Genomic DNA, 16,187 nt, shown 5'->3' with positions numbered 1-16,187 from the left:
TCTGAACAATTTCGCGTTCCTATTAATATTTAATAACACGTAGGGTCAAAAATGCAAATGGGGTAAGCCGAACCGCCCCGGGCATCGCCGATAATGGTGTTGAGTGGCCGGTCTATAATAACTGAAATGAATAAATGATATCGTGCGTACAACATACGTAATAACTCGCTAATACACGTCGCTGAGTTTCGACGAGGACACGGAAATAGGTTGAACAAATTTGCCGACGTGAACGGTGATGCGTATATGGTGACGTAACGAACCAAGTAATTACGTTAATACGTTAATCGTGCCCCCTAATTAATGGGACTAGATGCAAAAGCTACATGTTATTCGCAAAATATACGCTATTCTCTGCTGGTAAATTAAATAATTCACACTCGAATCACTGGAGAAATTATCATGAGCTGAGCTTCAATATCGACGCCCGTGACTTCATTTAATTATTAAAAAAAAAACAAAAAAAATAAAGTTAATAATAATAATCAATATTAAGTAGACGATATGATGCAACGTACGATCTGGAATGCCTCTATCCTGCTATAAAGCACGATCGTGAATGCGTATCTTCGCGGACGACCGATTTCTCCTGATCTAAATTATCGGATTAATCATTAGAGCCAAGTTGCTCGCGCGACTTGATGCAGATGCACGGCACCAGCGACGGCAAGACACCGCGATCACAATTCGCAATCAGCTAATCCCAGGCGGAATTTAGGTGCCGGCGCAATTCGCCTGGTCACGGAGAAAGCTGTCCGATACTTCATTCTGACAAGCAGATGGACCAAATCAGCGGCGCGTCGCATCACGATACGTCGAACAACGATGCCATTCCGTCGAATCGCTCCTCGAAGGACAATGACGTTTATCGTCGGTCTATCGATTTTACGTCCGCAGTCCATTAACCCGGGATTGGATTCGCGATCGAGGTACGCGTTCGTTCCCTCGAACAGCAGCTACGAACGTACAATCGGAAACTTCTTGCCCGCATGTTATCGCATTATACTCGGCCGCCCAGTGATATTAACGTGAGATAGAAATTTAATCAAGTTTCGTCAAGTTCCACGGCGAATGATTAAACGTCGGAGAACTCGATTCAGCGGGCCGCGCGTTATTAACATCGGGGTCAATAGCGTATAATATAATGGGTTCGACGAATTCAGAAGAGCATTACATTTTCTTAGCAATAAGAACTGTGTCGCGAAATGTTTGTAATTTGATATCGATCCGGGACATCACGCTCCGCGGGGCACACCGACGCGAAGAAGTGATTGCGGGGCTGTGTATTGTCGCGAACGAAGGGATGCCGCGCCGTTCAGCGTGGCGGGGGTGGGATGGGATTATGGCAGGGCAATGGACCGAACTACCGGATTATCGGGTAAACCGGCATCCCCTATGCGCAACGTGCGGCCAACACGGTCGCACGAATGGCGAAACGCGGCTATCGTTCACCGATGGCGATACCCTGCCTCGCCTCGCCTCGCTTGCGAGACTGCTGGACCACGCTCCAGCGGTTGCGCCGCCGCTCGCGCCGCCCGGAGCGGATTTTCCGAAATTAAGGTGAGCACGATACGACGGCAGCGAGCCGTGCACGATAAAGCTTGCCGTAGCTGCACTCGCGCGATACCTTTGACACTTGACAACCCTAGCACAAATTGATATTAGGTCGACAATATCTGGTACCAATAATGGATATCAGATCAGTAATATATCTGGTATCAATAACGGGTACGCTTGGATTTCGTTGCCCGAACCAGTTTGTCGTTTGCAGCACTCTGCAATTACTGGCGTCAATAACGAAGTGACGCGCAAATATTTCGATAAATAAATGTAATATATATATAAACCATTCGATGCAAAAATTGTACACAATTGTAGGAACGAAGTAAAATACATTTTCAAATTGCAAATTAAAAAATAAAATTTTAATCAAAACTCTCGTTATTAATTTAAGATAATTTTTAAACATGATTAAGTTTACCGTTTGTGCACTATTTTTCTCTGTTTTTTTTTCTTTTTTTTTTTTTTACTTTATTAAGATTTTAAATACTCGCATTTATTGCTTGACGTAAAAAAGTGCTGCCGATGACATTTTGCATTGAGAAAGGTATTCATTGTCCAACTTTATTACAATTATTATTATTAATTAATTAATTGCTTTCTTTCCGCATCCCGTCCGGTTTCAATAATGAGATGCGTTCGCTCGATAATGGGACGCGACCTAATTACGTCAAGTATTTCTCTAATTGTCCGCGCGGTGCACGCTCCGGTCAACATCTTCCTCCGAGCGGCTTGCATAAAACGGGCGGAAAATCGATCGCGCGAAATAATAACGAGCGCTAATGTCATTCTTGGCAATAATTAAGCACGCTTCACGGCGCGCGAAAGCGTAGCAAGGAAGTAGGTGACGGGCGCAAGGAAAGGAAACGCCGTAAGATTCCGGCTGCTCCGCAGAGATATTTCAGATACGGTAAATTACCGAAGGGAGAGCCCGCGAGGCATGCAGAGAGACAGGGGAAGGAAGTCACGGCAGCGTCGGCGTGAGATCCACTTATTCAATCAACAGCATTCAACCTGATATAAATGCGAGTCGCGACGATCCTCGCGTGCGTAATGTCGAACGGCGGTCGTTCCGTTCCTCGTCATCGCAATGCGTAAACGCGACAGTATAACCACGCGGGAACGGGGTCAACGGTACATAATTTCGCAGGCGGCGACCCGCTCTTTCAATGACTCGCGACTCGAAATTAATCTTCGAGCGGAAATTAAATTCGTAAAGCTTAATTCGGCCCACTTTAATTGCGGCGGCATTAATTGCGGGAGACTCGCAATGCTGAGCGCCAAAGAATTTTAATATCTGGTATGAATAGATAAATTGAAATCTAGGTCGGCGTGTTTTTATCTCCAAAATTTCGTGACTAATGAGGAACTTCTTGATAATTACGTTTAATTGATTGTTCCCATTGTTTCAAAAATGATTAAGCAACGTAAATAAAGTAGGAAAGAGACTTCTGCTCTACGAAAAAAAAGGGCATAAACTACGACGGAGAATTCGAACGGTTAATGGACAAATTGTCCACCTCCGGGCGTTTCGGTGTTTGAACGCCGATAAATTTGCATGTTCGACAGGAAAGGGCAGCCATTACACAAGCACCGCGACCGCTTTCTGATCGTTTCCGATCCGCGAGAATTGGTTCAATTTGTTCGATTGTTCTTCCGCAGAAAAGAAAGAAGTACCGCAATTGTGTACCGCTAACGTGTTCTCGTAATCGTGACACCCTATGGCGCATATAAAATGTTACTATTATCTCCTAAATACGAATTAATGAACCTGGCTTGAAAATTATTTTCGTTGTCACGCTAAGGCCTCCGTTTATTTCTTCGTCAAATTCATTCCATCAGCTTGCGAGGTTATTTTACCGTTTCAAGAAGGAGGGAGAAAAAAAATGTCTTAATGTCACGATAAACAATAAATAGAAATGAAATATGGATCCTGGAATTGCAAAATATGCGGGCGAAAATTACGGAAGCGAGACGGGAAAAAGGGGCTGGAAAGAAAAATAGATGAGAGGAAAGAGCGCGGAAACTTTGCCCGGGAATTTCCGTCTTTCGTCCCTTCGGCTGTTTGTATTCCGCCCTTACTCGCGGCCCTAGCTGCCGCGGTAGCTTCTTTTTGTTCTACTTCGCGCGCGCTCGTTTGCTTTTATTTTACTTTATCCGGACTTCGTCCCTTACGATCCCGTCCGCACTCGGCTCTCAAATCGAAAGCGGAAATTGCGAGATTCGTGCGTGATCCTTGCTTATTAAAAGCGGCAAAAAAAGCGGATATTGACGCGTCATTGGCTCTATTCAGTATTCCCCGACGCAATATACAAGTAACTGCAGCCTCGAGACACTCTCGGTTAAAATTGAAGCCTGGTTGGAACTTCAATCAGCTTCCGTCTGATACCTCGATACATATGACTCGGAAATTCCAATTTGACATGCTATAATCATAGACTTTGCATTTTTTATTTTATTTTATTTTATTTTTTTTTTTAGTTATTCCCGCAGAGTTTTTATTAGTTTTACTTTCAGTTACCGGCTAACTATATTTAAAAAAAATTCCGAGATAACGAATTATAAGCCATTTACCTCGAAAACGAGTTAATCATGCGAGTTTGATTGGCGAGCGAGGAAATAATTGAGCTGGTATATCGCGAATTGTATTTCCAGCTTTATACATACTTTATGGCCGCGGGATAGGTTTTGCAGAGATGCGCTCGACTTCGCCGAGTGGTTGTAATATACGGACGATGGTATGCAAAAGTTGGCAAAATTAACCAGCGGGGAACTTTAGGTCACGTGGCCGCGCGTATAACTTCGAATTTTTAACATATTAAAGTACGGCATACAAAAGACATATCGCGCACATGTTACTGCGATTTATCTCGGTTAGAGCGGAAATAAAAAGGCGCAGAGGGATCGGCGCAGGCAGCGATCAGGATCTCGCATAGTTTCGAGGATCGTTAGATTATCGGGCGTCAATTTGGCTACTATTGGGGAACGAGGATGAAAATAAAAGAGAGGAGGGCAGGGAATGGACGTTAATCGTGAATTTGTTGCACCGCCCCCGACTCGTATCGGAACGAGGGACGGGATGGAGGTTCATCTGAATCTCGATATTCTCGTTTACGTGGCGGGAATGCAATTCCACGAGATCCGATAAAATCGCACTTTCCTTCCTCCTCCCTCCTCCGTCTCTCTTTCTCTCTCTTTTTCGGAGTGTCCTCGGCGACTATTCCGCTATTCCAGCGAATCAAGAAATTTTGGCAACGAGCTATCTCGCGGTAACCTGAAAAAGAGAGAGAGAGAAAAAGAGAAGAGAAGGATGCGATCGTCGAGAAGAGCTTTCTCCTACTCAAACCCTTTGCGTCTTTTCGACTTCGCCACGTCTTCCTCTTCCTCTTTCTCGCTGCCAGCACTCCCGTCGCTCGAGGGAAGAAGAAAGCGCGTTCTTGCTGACAGATGGCAATTTACGACGTATCGTAATTTCGACGGAAATGCACGGTTATCGCGGAATATCTTGGGCGCCAGCGAATCTGCTGCCAAGGGATTCTGCGGATGCCGGGTAATAGTAATGAAGAAGTGAAATAGTTTCCGTTGATAAAGCGAAATATTTGTCTCGGCGCGCGATTCAATCGAATTTCCAGCTAAACGACTGGATCTTGGACAGCTTTGCGAGACAGCATTAATAATTTTATCAATTTTCCACGCCACCGTAAATATTATATAAAGATTTTGATTTCATAACTTTTACAACGCCTCACGACGTAAAATGAATGATAGTCGGATCAATATAAACGAGCTAAGTTTTCACGCAACCCACCTGTTTCTGCCAAAGCTGTCGAGCGAAAAAGAAGAATAACAATCTCACGTGCTACCCGTGAGATATGTGTACCGATTAAAGAGCGATTCATCCACGTTCGCGGTACGGAAAATCCTCGAGATGACGGATGCCTGCATCGCGTGCGAGGGATCCGTGGAAACAGAGAGAGATAGAGAGAAAGAGAGAGAGAGAGAGAGAGAGACACGTTCCTTCCTCCGCGTCGCGTGCGTGATAGACGAAACGACGCTCGGTGTGCCGTTTCAATATTTCGGTCACATAGCCGAGATTCGGGCAGGCCAAAGAGGAAACCGGATCACCGGGGTGAGACGCGCAGAACGGAGGGTCGAGGACTTTTTCTCCTCTCGCGGAGGATACGTTCGACGGAAAGGCGACCCTTCCTCCCGCCGCGGAGGAACTCGCTCCAACAAATCTTCCTCGGGAAGCCTCGAACTCGTCGAAGACGCCGCGAAGAAGTCCCGACGAAGCCTTTTTCCCAATCCCGTCTACTTTATTTGAGACCGCTATAGCTTCACGAGCGAGCTCACTATCGACGTTCAAACGTTCTATTATCCTACACTTAGAAGAAAGAGATGCTCGACCGCGCGAAATACGTTCGGCCAAAAATAAAACCAACGATGCGACTCGGATAATTAATGCGCCGACAAGGACGATAGAATTAGAAAATTGCGACGACTGTATTCGAGATTTTCCGAATAAAAAATTGAATATTCAAAAGAAGACTCACCGTTTGTCGCAGGTCCTTTTGTTTCCTGAGGAGGGCTGGGCGAGAAGTGCGAGTAGTTCCTACTGGACCCTGACGCCGTTTTGGTGGAGCCGGAGCCGATGCAAAGTCGTCGAAGTCGCTGGAACGAGAAGGTAAGAGAATCGTTATTAATCTATCGTCGTATCGAGCGTAATACAGCTAAGAAAATATTAACGCTCTTAAATCATATTTCGATTTGAGCATCTCACTTTATCTGACCATTCATTACGTCGTTTTTTTTTTCTTTTCTTTATTCGTCCGATTATACTAGGTAATTTTCACATAATGCCCGTTTACAGCGTGCCTCAAATCTTGGTAGTTCAAAATGCGCGTCGCGTTATCCTCGTCGAGATAACGAGCTCACGAGAGCGCACCGTATACGTAAAGTGGATAGAGGCGGATAACGCGAACGGAGACAGAATACCGTATAACCGGAGCAGGGTGAAACATCTCTCCGCTCGACGGTCGTACTTTGGGAAACTGGGGCCCGTCGAACTTTCCTGGCGACCATAGATTTCGGCGCCGTTAAGGTCGCCGGTTGGCGGTCGAAGCCGATAAGGAGCCTTGCGATTTATAGCGATTCGTTCGATCGCGCGCGCGCGTGCGCGCTAAAGAAAAGGTAGCCCTCATTGTCTTCCTCCGAATGCTGAGAGCCATGATAAATCTAAGAGAAGGCAGAGACGAGTCGGCAACTAGGCTCTGGACTGTGATAAAATCGCGACATTTTACGACGCCCAGGATCAAATGTTATATACCTTGGAAAAGTTGCCCTGCATTTTTTTTTTCTTCGTAAAAAAAATTGGTCATAAAAGTATATTTTTTAAATATCCTGTTAAAATGTTATACGCACGATATGTATTTTAATACCGAGAGAAGAATTAAATACTTCATATCTGTGGTAAATTATTAACAATAAAATGTATTAAGAATGATATTTGTTTTAATTATAAATTTATATTTTCCCCTTTTTTCTCTTATTAAAATTAATAAGGAGTTGCAGAATTTATTTTGAAGATAGAATATTAAGAGAACTCGTGCATATGGCCACGCTATATAACTCGGCACGGGTCATACAGCGATTAATATATCAAAATTGATTTCGGAGGTATCCTTAGCGCGACGCATTGGGTATACACGTCTCCGCAGGATCGAACGGAGTTTGCGAAGACGCGGCTGAACTTGCCTAAATATCCGTTAGCTATGTTACAGAGTGCCCGTATTCCCATCTTGGTATCGCCAGCCGTGCTACAGGGACTAGGCTGCCCGTCTTAGTAAACACATGGCATAACGGCTCTTGGCTGTACGAATCAATTTCCACTCCGCTGTCCGTGGACACGTGTACAGTTCGCGTTATTCTCTGCCAAGGATACCGAACACGAACGGTATTGCACCGTAGCCATGTATTTCAACCGACTGTTCAATTTGCTCCTAGCCCCGCTCGATTCTCGATAAGAGACGCTCCCATTCCTATTCCGATGGTTTTCTTAGTCAGCAAAAAAAAAAAAAAAAAAGAAATTCGCAAGATTGAGACATCAAGACAGGAGTTTTTTTTAGAAATTCGAAGATGGTTGTTCGAATTCTTAATCGCCGCTTAGGTCAACAAAATTTCACGTTCAAACTAAGATATCTCGAATCACAAAGATTAAGATTACACCGTTCTAATCTTCGATCTCGCTGCTCAGTAAACAAAACTTTGCCAATCACGCTGGAATATCGGGACAGTTACATCGGCGTTCCAATTTATCCCTGAAAATTACTATTTTATACCGATCTCCATCATTGTTCAGTCAACAAAAGCTTTTACGAAAGGTTCAAACGCGACGACGGGGCTCGATCGGCTCGTTGGTCGCGGAAATCTCGGCCATTTATCTTCATCGAGGATTTCGACCTTCCGCGCGGTGCAATCGACTGCAACCGAATCCAAACCGATTGGGGATACTCGACAAATATGTCGCGTTGAGCTCGTCAATTTATCGATAATGAGCCGATACGTGCTCTAGAAAGTAAACAAAATCTCGAGAGTATTGATAATATATAACTATTAGCACATATTAATTATCAATGTAATTATCGTCACTAATTGCAGTTCGTGATTTTAATAATTTCGCTCGATATCATCCGGTCATTTCTCCTTCTAATTAAATTAACGTTTATTCGTAAAAAATATTCTTATTATATTTTGTCGGAACGTATAAATGATTATCATAATTTCCATGGTCCTTACGAACGAGCACCACCCGGTTTCGCGGTCTATTTTTCTTTCTGACTGACAGACATTTATTTCAAGTATTCGATCCCTGCCAGCTGTTACACGTATATTAAAAGTACTTTGTGCGCCCGTCGATAACGTCAAAGCGGAAAAGTAAAAAAAAAAGCAAAAAAAAAACGACATTCTCCAGGCGTGTTTGCGTCACGAACACACGGAGTCTGGTACGCCCGCATAGCTGCGTAAATGCCAGAAAGTGACGTCTTTCTACGTGCTTTTCTTCGAGAGTTCGGATTTTCCGTCGCGCACCCTTTCCTTTCACAGGTAGCCGAGGAAATCAAAGCAACTGGCGGACTTCGAATCGAGTGTCGGATGCGCCGCGTCGTTCGCCTCAATGGAGGCCGTTTAAACTTTTAATGATCGTCGCCGGTCTTCGAGAAGTATCTCCGCCGGAATAAGCCCCTCGAGTCGACCGTGCGGGTGTTGGTGAATTCCACTTCCTCCGCTCTACCTCTCTTTCCATCTCTCATTTACTTTCTTAATGCGCAAAAAAAAAAAGAAAGAAAAAAAAAAGAAAGAGTTTTCCTCTCCCCGAAATACTTAAGATAAAATCTCTTAACTCGTTATTTTTATTTTTGCTAACGTAACGTATAAACAGTTTTCGCGAATTTTTACTGAAGAGTAACAATTGGTCGAATTGCTTCCTCAGAAGGCCTCTCAAAAACGTCTTTTATGACTACGCACAATGCCTCACGACCCTTTGCATAATACAACTCGGAGGGGTTAAGAATATCGAGGGTGTGCTCGAGAGTATTTTCTTCTCAAGGATTACATCAAAGACGTTAAAACGAAAAGTGAATGAGCTGAAGACGACAAATTGATAGCTGTTTATGCTAGGCGTATTAAAATCAATCGCGCTTTTCTTTTTTTTTTACAGTACTATATATAAAATATATCTTCCCGTAGTACCTTCTGCTTAAAGATTTTTTAATTAATTCAAAATTGATTTCCTCAAAAATAAAATAAAATAAAATAAAAATAAAATAAAATAATTAATTAAATTACATAATAAATAAAATACTGACCACAAGACTTTCATTTAAAAAAACGTGATCGTGTTCCAGGTATAGTACTCAGGCAAAGATGGTAGACACGGGTACAGGCACGCTTTATATTATCGGCTCGTTCAAGAGAATGACTACTGATCCTGATTTCAAGGTATGAACATATACTAAATTTTTTTACGCCTCGTCCTGAAATAATATCGTAAAACAATCGTCGACATCCCTGCTTATTTACCGATCGGCGAGGCGATAGCGGGGAGAAAAAAAAAAAAAAAAAAAAAAAAAGAGTTCTTATCGAGTGTCGCGTGTGCGGGAGAGCAGCGCAGTGATATCGTATCGATCTGCTTGCCGCCCTGTTACAGCTGTACCTGACGTCGAACGTCTCGTCGAGCGACTTCAACATGGGCTACAGTATGACGGGCACGCTGGAGCGCGGCTGCAAGAAGACCAACTCCTTCCAGATGACCCACTTCGCGGTGATACGGCGGCGAGACTACGAGAAGGCGTACGAGGACCCGAATCCCACCTAGTGTCCGTCCACACCCACGCTCTCCGAGTGTGGGGACTGCGAGCATTACACGTAGCCGGGGGAGGCAAAGGGCCGCCGGGAGAGGCGAGCATGCACTTCCGCATGCGTTCGCATTTGAGCCCGATGAGGATGCACTCGCCGCACGACGGATCGTCGGAAAGCCGTCGCGCTCCTTAGCGCAACGATCGATCGCGCGAAATCCCGAAGCCCTCGGGAAGGTCGATTCAACGAACGTAATCCTCGAAAACCTGGATCGCGAAGGCGCTCGATCGTTTATCCCGGAGAGACAGCTTGTATGCAACATTAGAGCGCTAAATCCACCTGTTTGTTCATTCATCGCTCGCAAAGAGTGTCGAAGGTAGGGAATATATCTTACACAGGCAACAATATTTAAAAAAGCACGTAAAGGAAATCGAATAAAGATGAAGAAAGAGCACCGCAATTTTATTCTAGATATTTACATTTTTCTTTTAAGACGTCGTAAGAATGAACGATAATCAAAACGAAGTGTGAAAAAGGAAGCTTTAATTCGCGGAAAATCAACATTAGCTCGCTGTAATAAAAGAAATCGTGGAGATGAAAGAAGGAAATAGAGATCAAGCCAGAGCGAAGTGCAAGGGGAAAAAGAATGCCGGAAGCTTTAATTCTTACAGAATAAATATTTCTTTCGCGAGATTTCCCATAAAATAAACTCGCGATGAATCTCTTTAATTCACCAACCGGGAAGTCTTTGAAGACGGCAATATTCTTTTCACGTCTAAGATCGCGCATATAATTTTTTTCTTTACGCCTTTATTACGGCTTTATTAAAACTAAATTAGCGCTCTAATGGGCTACATAATGTCTCTCTGTTGCCTCGAGGTGTCAAGGTACGTCACCGTCGCTCGTAATCGGGTTCGAGATCAGATGGAGCCTGGCAGCGTTCTGAAAACCGACGGCGACTCTTCCTTTTCTTCGCGGGAGGTAAGAATCGCTGTAGATTCGTCGCTATCGCGATGTAAAGACGAGATACCAAAGATCGAGAGGCGGCCCTGCGCAACAGAGCCAAACGTCCAAAGATAGTCCTTAAACTAGGTCGAATTAATTAGCTCTTAATGGAAGTCGTCGAGAGTCGATACGTATAAACGCTATAAGCGAGGGAGCGCATACAGAGGGGCGACGTTAATCGAGAGGATGCGAAAATCGTTTTACCAAAGTACTAGCACGTAAGTTACTCGCAACTTTCTGCCGGCGATAATCCAAGATCGCGCAGCGCACACTCCTCCAATTCGCAAGGTACACTGCTTCTCATCGATCGGCGCATCGATGGCTGCCGCCGCCTCGTCGGGGATTATAATTAGTAAGTGATTAATGGCTAAGGCTTTTTCTCGGTGAATCCACGGCGAATCAGCTGCCTAGATTAGTGTTATATGTGCCAATTTCGTGGAGCCATTGTCGACGAGCACTGTACCTGACAATTACTACAAAGTCAGAGCGCGCGAGTGCGCACGGTGAAAAGGCCCCGGGACGGACGAAACGATTTTTCAAATCTAAAACTTGCTAAATGCCACGTCAATTATTTTCATCCCATATTTCTTCCAACGTAGATATTGAAATTTACCGCGCCCTTCAAGCGCAATTAAATTCACGAAGGTATAAAATTATTACTACAAAGTGATTCAGCGTTCGCCGGTTTTATATCTTCGGTAATCAAATTTCCTTACACGCCCGTGGTTGAGGGGTGGGGGAAGGGGGGGTAAGGAGAACGTCTATCGCAGTTCAAGTTTGACGGTTCGCTAGAATGGAAAATTTCATATGGGACCCGGTTATAAATATCGTTTCGCCGGTCTGAGGCTTTTATAGGCAGTATATAGCTGTAGCGTGTAGCCGGCTTACAAGGTATTTCAAAGCTTGTTACGCGCCCCTTTCTTTGAGCCACCGCCGACGAACGTCGCTCAAGGAAGGTAGAAAAGCCGCGGGAGAAAGAAAGCTTCGCCGCACTGATGCCGGACACAACGCGTGACACGAAGCGAGAGATTTCTCTTTCTATCTCTCTCTCTCTTTTTCGTTCCACATTGCACACGCGGGATCCATCGTACGCCGGTCTTGTAAATGCGTAACACGACACTTATTTTTGCTAAAGAGTAGAAAGTCACTCACGCCGGTGACGATGCATCCCGATCGAGATCAAAGTCAACGATCATCGACCGTTCGTTCGGGACGAAACGCGATTCCGGCGAGTCGGTCGAGGAGCAAAGCCTCCGTTAAACGGAGACGGCCGTAAAAGATTCGACGAGTCTTTTCGTATCGTTATTCGTGACGCGATTACGTTTCGATGCGCTAAATTTAAGTGACATTTAATATGATTATTGTTACACGGCTTGTTTTTTTTTTTATTTTTTTGTGATTGATAATTACCGATGTTGCGAACGCTACGTCGCGGTTTTTCAAATAATTTTACGTTCTACTAATAAGCGTGCTCTTATAATATAATTTTAACATCGCTGTCTGTAGAGGAAAGGGTGAACGAACGGTCTCAAAAATTAGATTGTAATAAACGCGTCGTGCGTGACTCCCCTTTATAGTCCTCGGAAAAAAAAAAAAAATCTAGTACCTTCCGCTTTTGCTCAAAGAATTACCTATAATGCCAAATAAATATTGTGTGCAATAGTGCGCGGGAAAGTTAAGTCATTCGCATTTTTATATTAAGATACGCGTTGCGTTAGAACTTACTCTTAATTATTTACTTTAACATTGCTGAATAACGGGCGCTTTTCTCAAATTAGCGCAAATAGAAGCAATCAAAATCCAGTGAGATCCTTCGAGTCTCTCGTTCGATCATAGTTGCATGTTCACAGGGTTTAAACGTTGTTTCGCAATTCAAGGAGGTATAAAAAAAAAAAAAAAAAAAAAAAAATTGGCCATTTACTTCGGCAATTGACACGATTTTAATCAACGTTGGTAGAAATTTCGATTGTTGGCGGAAGGAGTAACACTGTAAACCGATATTGTTCATGATAAGGTAAGCTCTCGTTAGCTTGACTCGTCTAACGCCACAAATCCTTCTCTGCCGCCACCCTTTACGAACTACTGCTAGTTTCGAGTTTCCCCGAATTCGGTCTAACGAGGGTTCATTGTACAGGTACTTGCCATTGTGTGTCAAACTCAAGTTCGTTATCATTAGCCAGGTTACTTGAATTGCGAAAATCAAGCGAAGAATCGATAAAGATAAGTGCACCATTGCATGTAAATAAGTATATAGTGTATGAAACCTACGTATATACACTCGTACACACGTACGCGTACAGTACTTTCACCGCCAGTAGATAAAATTTTGCGAGAGCCTCGTTGATGTTGTAGATTAATAGATTAGCGCTTATCAGTCGCTTTTTTTAGCCGATCTAGTCCCTAGATCTAGCACGGATCGCCCGTTGTAGTTAGATTGTTTTCAACAATAGCGGCGGACTTCATCTACGGAGCTTGCGCCGAGAACCCTCGCAAGTCTATGAAATTACAAATTTAAATTCCAGGACGATAAAAATAGCGAGTTTCGTAACTCGTTCCTCCCGGCGAAGGGTTATTTCTCCGGTAAAACGTAGCGCTTCGTTCGACACGATCCGCTTTTCTTCTTACTTGGCGAAAAGCCTCGCTTCCGTTTTACGGCGCCGCGGCTTCCAAGTTCAACAACGGCGGAATTTCCGGCGCCGAGTGAACGAGCGAGCCCCAGACGAGACGACGACGACGACGACGTACCGCTCGTTCGCTCTTTTCCGACCCTTAAGATTCATGACCGCCGGTTTATGACACTACCGGTTGACGTGACTTGACAGGAAGCCGATCTATGAGCGCGGAACTTGTTAAGACCCCCGGCGAATCGCGAATATTCGATGCCATCCGCTCTCACTCCTCCTCTTTCTCTCTATATAGGCTATTGATGCCATTTACGGCCGAAATTCCTGCTGGCTTTTAAACCCTCGTGCAAAGAGCGACAAATATTTCTGGGTACGTGGCAGTGAAGCGCAACGAGATGTCGATAATATTGGAAAATTTCCCGGACAGTCACAAACACGTGTCCGTTATGTAACAAAAATCAATACTTTTCTATAATGAAAATGTCAGAGTGCCAATGTTTTTCGAGCTATTAACTATTTGCTATTTATTTATTTTTTCTTCTTTTTTTTTTAAATTCGACAAATTAAATTTTCAATTAAAATTTTCAAAAGTAAAAAAAAAAAAAAAAAAAGAAAGAAAAAAAACTTTGTTCGATTTATGAACGCGAGGGTTCTCGGTTTCGCCTCCGACCGAATTGTATTATCGTGTCGCCTAAAATATTAGTGATTGTATCTTCACTTTTTGACGTAGTCTTTTATAAGCCTTTTAGGATGATTTAAGTGAATACGTACGTCCGATATCACGGTCCCTCCTAACTACTTAGCCGTAGTCTAGACCCACTGATGCACGCTTTCTTCAAGTCTAAAGAGAGGTCACCTATCTTCGTCTTCAAGCTGCATAACGGGTCTCTAGTCTATCTTATCACGTCGCGCTACCTAATCGCATCCGAAAACATCGTCGAAAGTGAATTTAAATATAAGTTGTGACATTTTCGTAGGTGCGCGTATATTTAAAAGTTGTGATATCTCTATTATTACTTTACCTCGTGATAAAAATTGGAGTGATTATCAGAGAATCGCGTAAGAAATTCATTTAACTCTTAATTTTTATTCTTTATGACATTGTTAAATACGTTGACTTAATTCTTATCTCATCGATGAAACCAGAATCAAAATCGATCTCCGGATGCGACGGAGGAAGCGAGTCGTACCCTATCTTCGAGATATAACGAGATCGTAAACGTAGAGAGTGCCAAGTAGTGATCGTAGCAGAATCAATGGTCGTTGTGCTCATCGCCGGACGTCGCGACGCCGTCGACGCTCCGTTTCTCGTTTTTCATCAAATCGATTTCTTTGGCATTTCCCCCCTTACCCTCCATATCTCCCCTCGCGTCCTCTCTTATCTCTACCTCCTCGTTAGAACGCCAGTCGAATCTTCACCGCTCATGCGAACGTTGATCGGCAAATCTTATTTTTTCTAGGCGGCTAAGATCCTCGACTCGCGATCTCGCAGCCTTCAGATAACGAGGAAGCGTCGGCGCGATCGCGACTGATCAGCGATCCCATTTTCTCTTTTTTTTTTCTTTTTTTTTTCTTTTTTTTTAAGGATACGACAGTCGGGTTCGGTATTAACAAATAGTAAGATTAAAAATTAGAGAACGTTCGAAGCAGATAAAGTGTTTTAGGTCCTGAGACGTTGCGAACTCGAATTACTTTCTCCGAACGCTACGGTTTTATGCTAAGATCGCGCGAGAGTTAATTTTGACCCAAATTTGGCTGCATAATCCATAGATGGCTTGTAACGATGGCGAGCATAGCTTTAATATTTATCGTATACGGTTACGGCTACGGTATTAGGAAACTTCCCTAATAACATTGAAACTTATTTCGCTAAAATTGCTTTGAAGTAATGATCCATGTACATAACGTCGCAATGTTACATTTGTGGCTTCGCAATTTTCACCTTATTATAACTGTGCCTTCAGTTCGATTTCACGATTCATTTCGTTTCTCCACATTGCTGTAAATAATCGCGCGACTGTCGCATCTGTGTCTCGTTGTAATCGATGTGTAGTCACGTAGGAAGTAGCGAGAGAAGAAATGTATCTTTGTAACGATTGATAAAACTGATTACGACACTGTACTGGTCTCAATAGGAGCAAGTAAAAAAAAAAAAAAAAAGATACGAACAAAACATTCGTATTCAAAGCTATGGCTGTGATCCTCATTAATTAATCGGTAAAAAATCGATTCATATTGTGTATTCGACATTATATATACATAAAAAATAAATATATATAAATATTATATATATATATTATATATATATACATACGTATAGGTTACGGCGATATATTTAGTGATAAATGAAAACGATATTTTGCACACATTGTTGCGTTTCGCGTTATCGTATGTTTTCTCCACTCCCTTCACCCCAACCCCTTCGCCTTTCTTTCCTTTTTCTCGGCCGGTCGAGAAATTTACAGTTGCGCGCTCCTCCGCGGCGGCGATAGACGACGGCGGCGGCAGCGGCGGGGGGCGGCTTTATTTTTTTATCTGGTGCTAAATCCCAGAGAGTACTGGCGTGCGATTTCGTTGATCGAGACACGGATCGGTCCCCAGGCGTTTTATCCAGCGGCAGGGAATTGAAACCGGTAGAATTTCGAC

The 16,187-nt window shown here is 43.5% G+C and overlaps 1 protein-coding gene across 2 annotated transcripts in view; it reads left to right on the top strand.

Moving 5' to 3' along the window:
* Positions 1-15,827, top strand: part of LOC139107264 (uncharacterized) — a 33,903-nt gene extending 18,076 nt beyond the window's left edge. The window contains exons 3-5 of one of the 2 annotated variants that reach the window (XM_070664709.1): positions 6,126-6,244; positions 9,462-9,555; positions 9,764-15,827. In XM_070664709.1, the coding sequence (XP_070520810.1) occupies positions 6,126-6,244; positions 9,462-9,555; positions 9,764-9,931 (381 nt within the window). In that variant the 3' untranslated portion in view covers positions 9,932-15,827. Of the gene's footprint in view, positions 1-6,125; positions 6,245-6,430; positions 7,647-9,461; positions 9,556-9,763 lie in introns of those variants that run through there. The other variant, XM_070664710.1, reaches the window with a different exon arrangement.
* The last annotated feature ends 360 nt before the right edge of the window (positions 15,828-16,187 follow it).

The sequence above is a fragment of the Cardiocondyla obscurior genome, linkage group LG12 (assembly GCF_019399895.1).
Source record: "Cardiocondyla obscurior isolate alpha-2009 linkage group LG12, Cobs3.1, whole genome shotgun sequence".
Taxonomy (NCBI): domain Eukaryota; kingdom Metazoa; phylum Arthropoda; class Insecta; order Hymenoptera; family Formicidae; genus Cardiocondyla; species Cardiocondyla obscurior.
The sequence above is the reverse complement of the archived record's forward strand: the minus strand, read 5'-3'. Positions and strand labels throughout refer to the sequence as shown.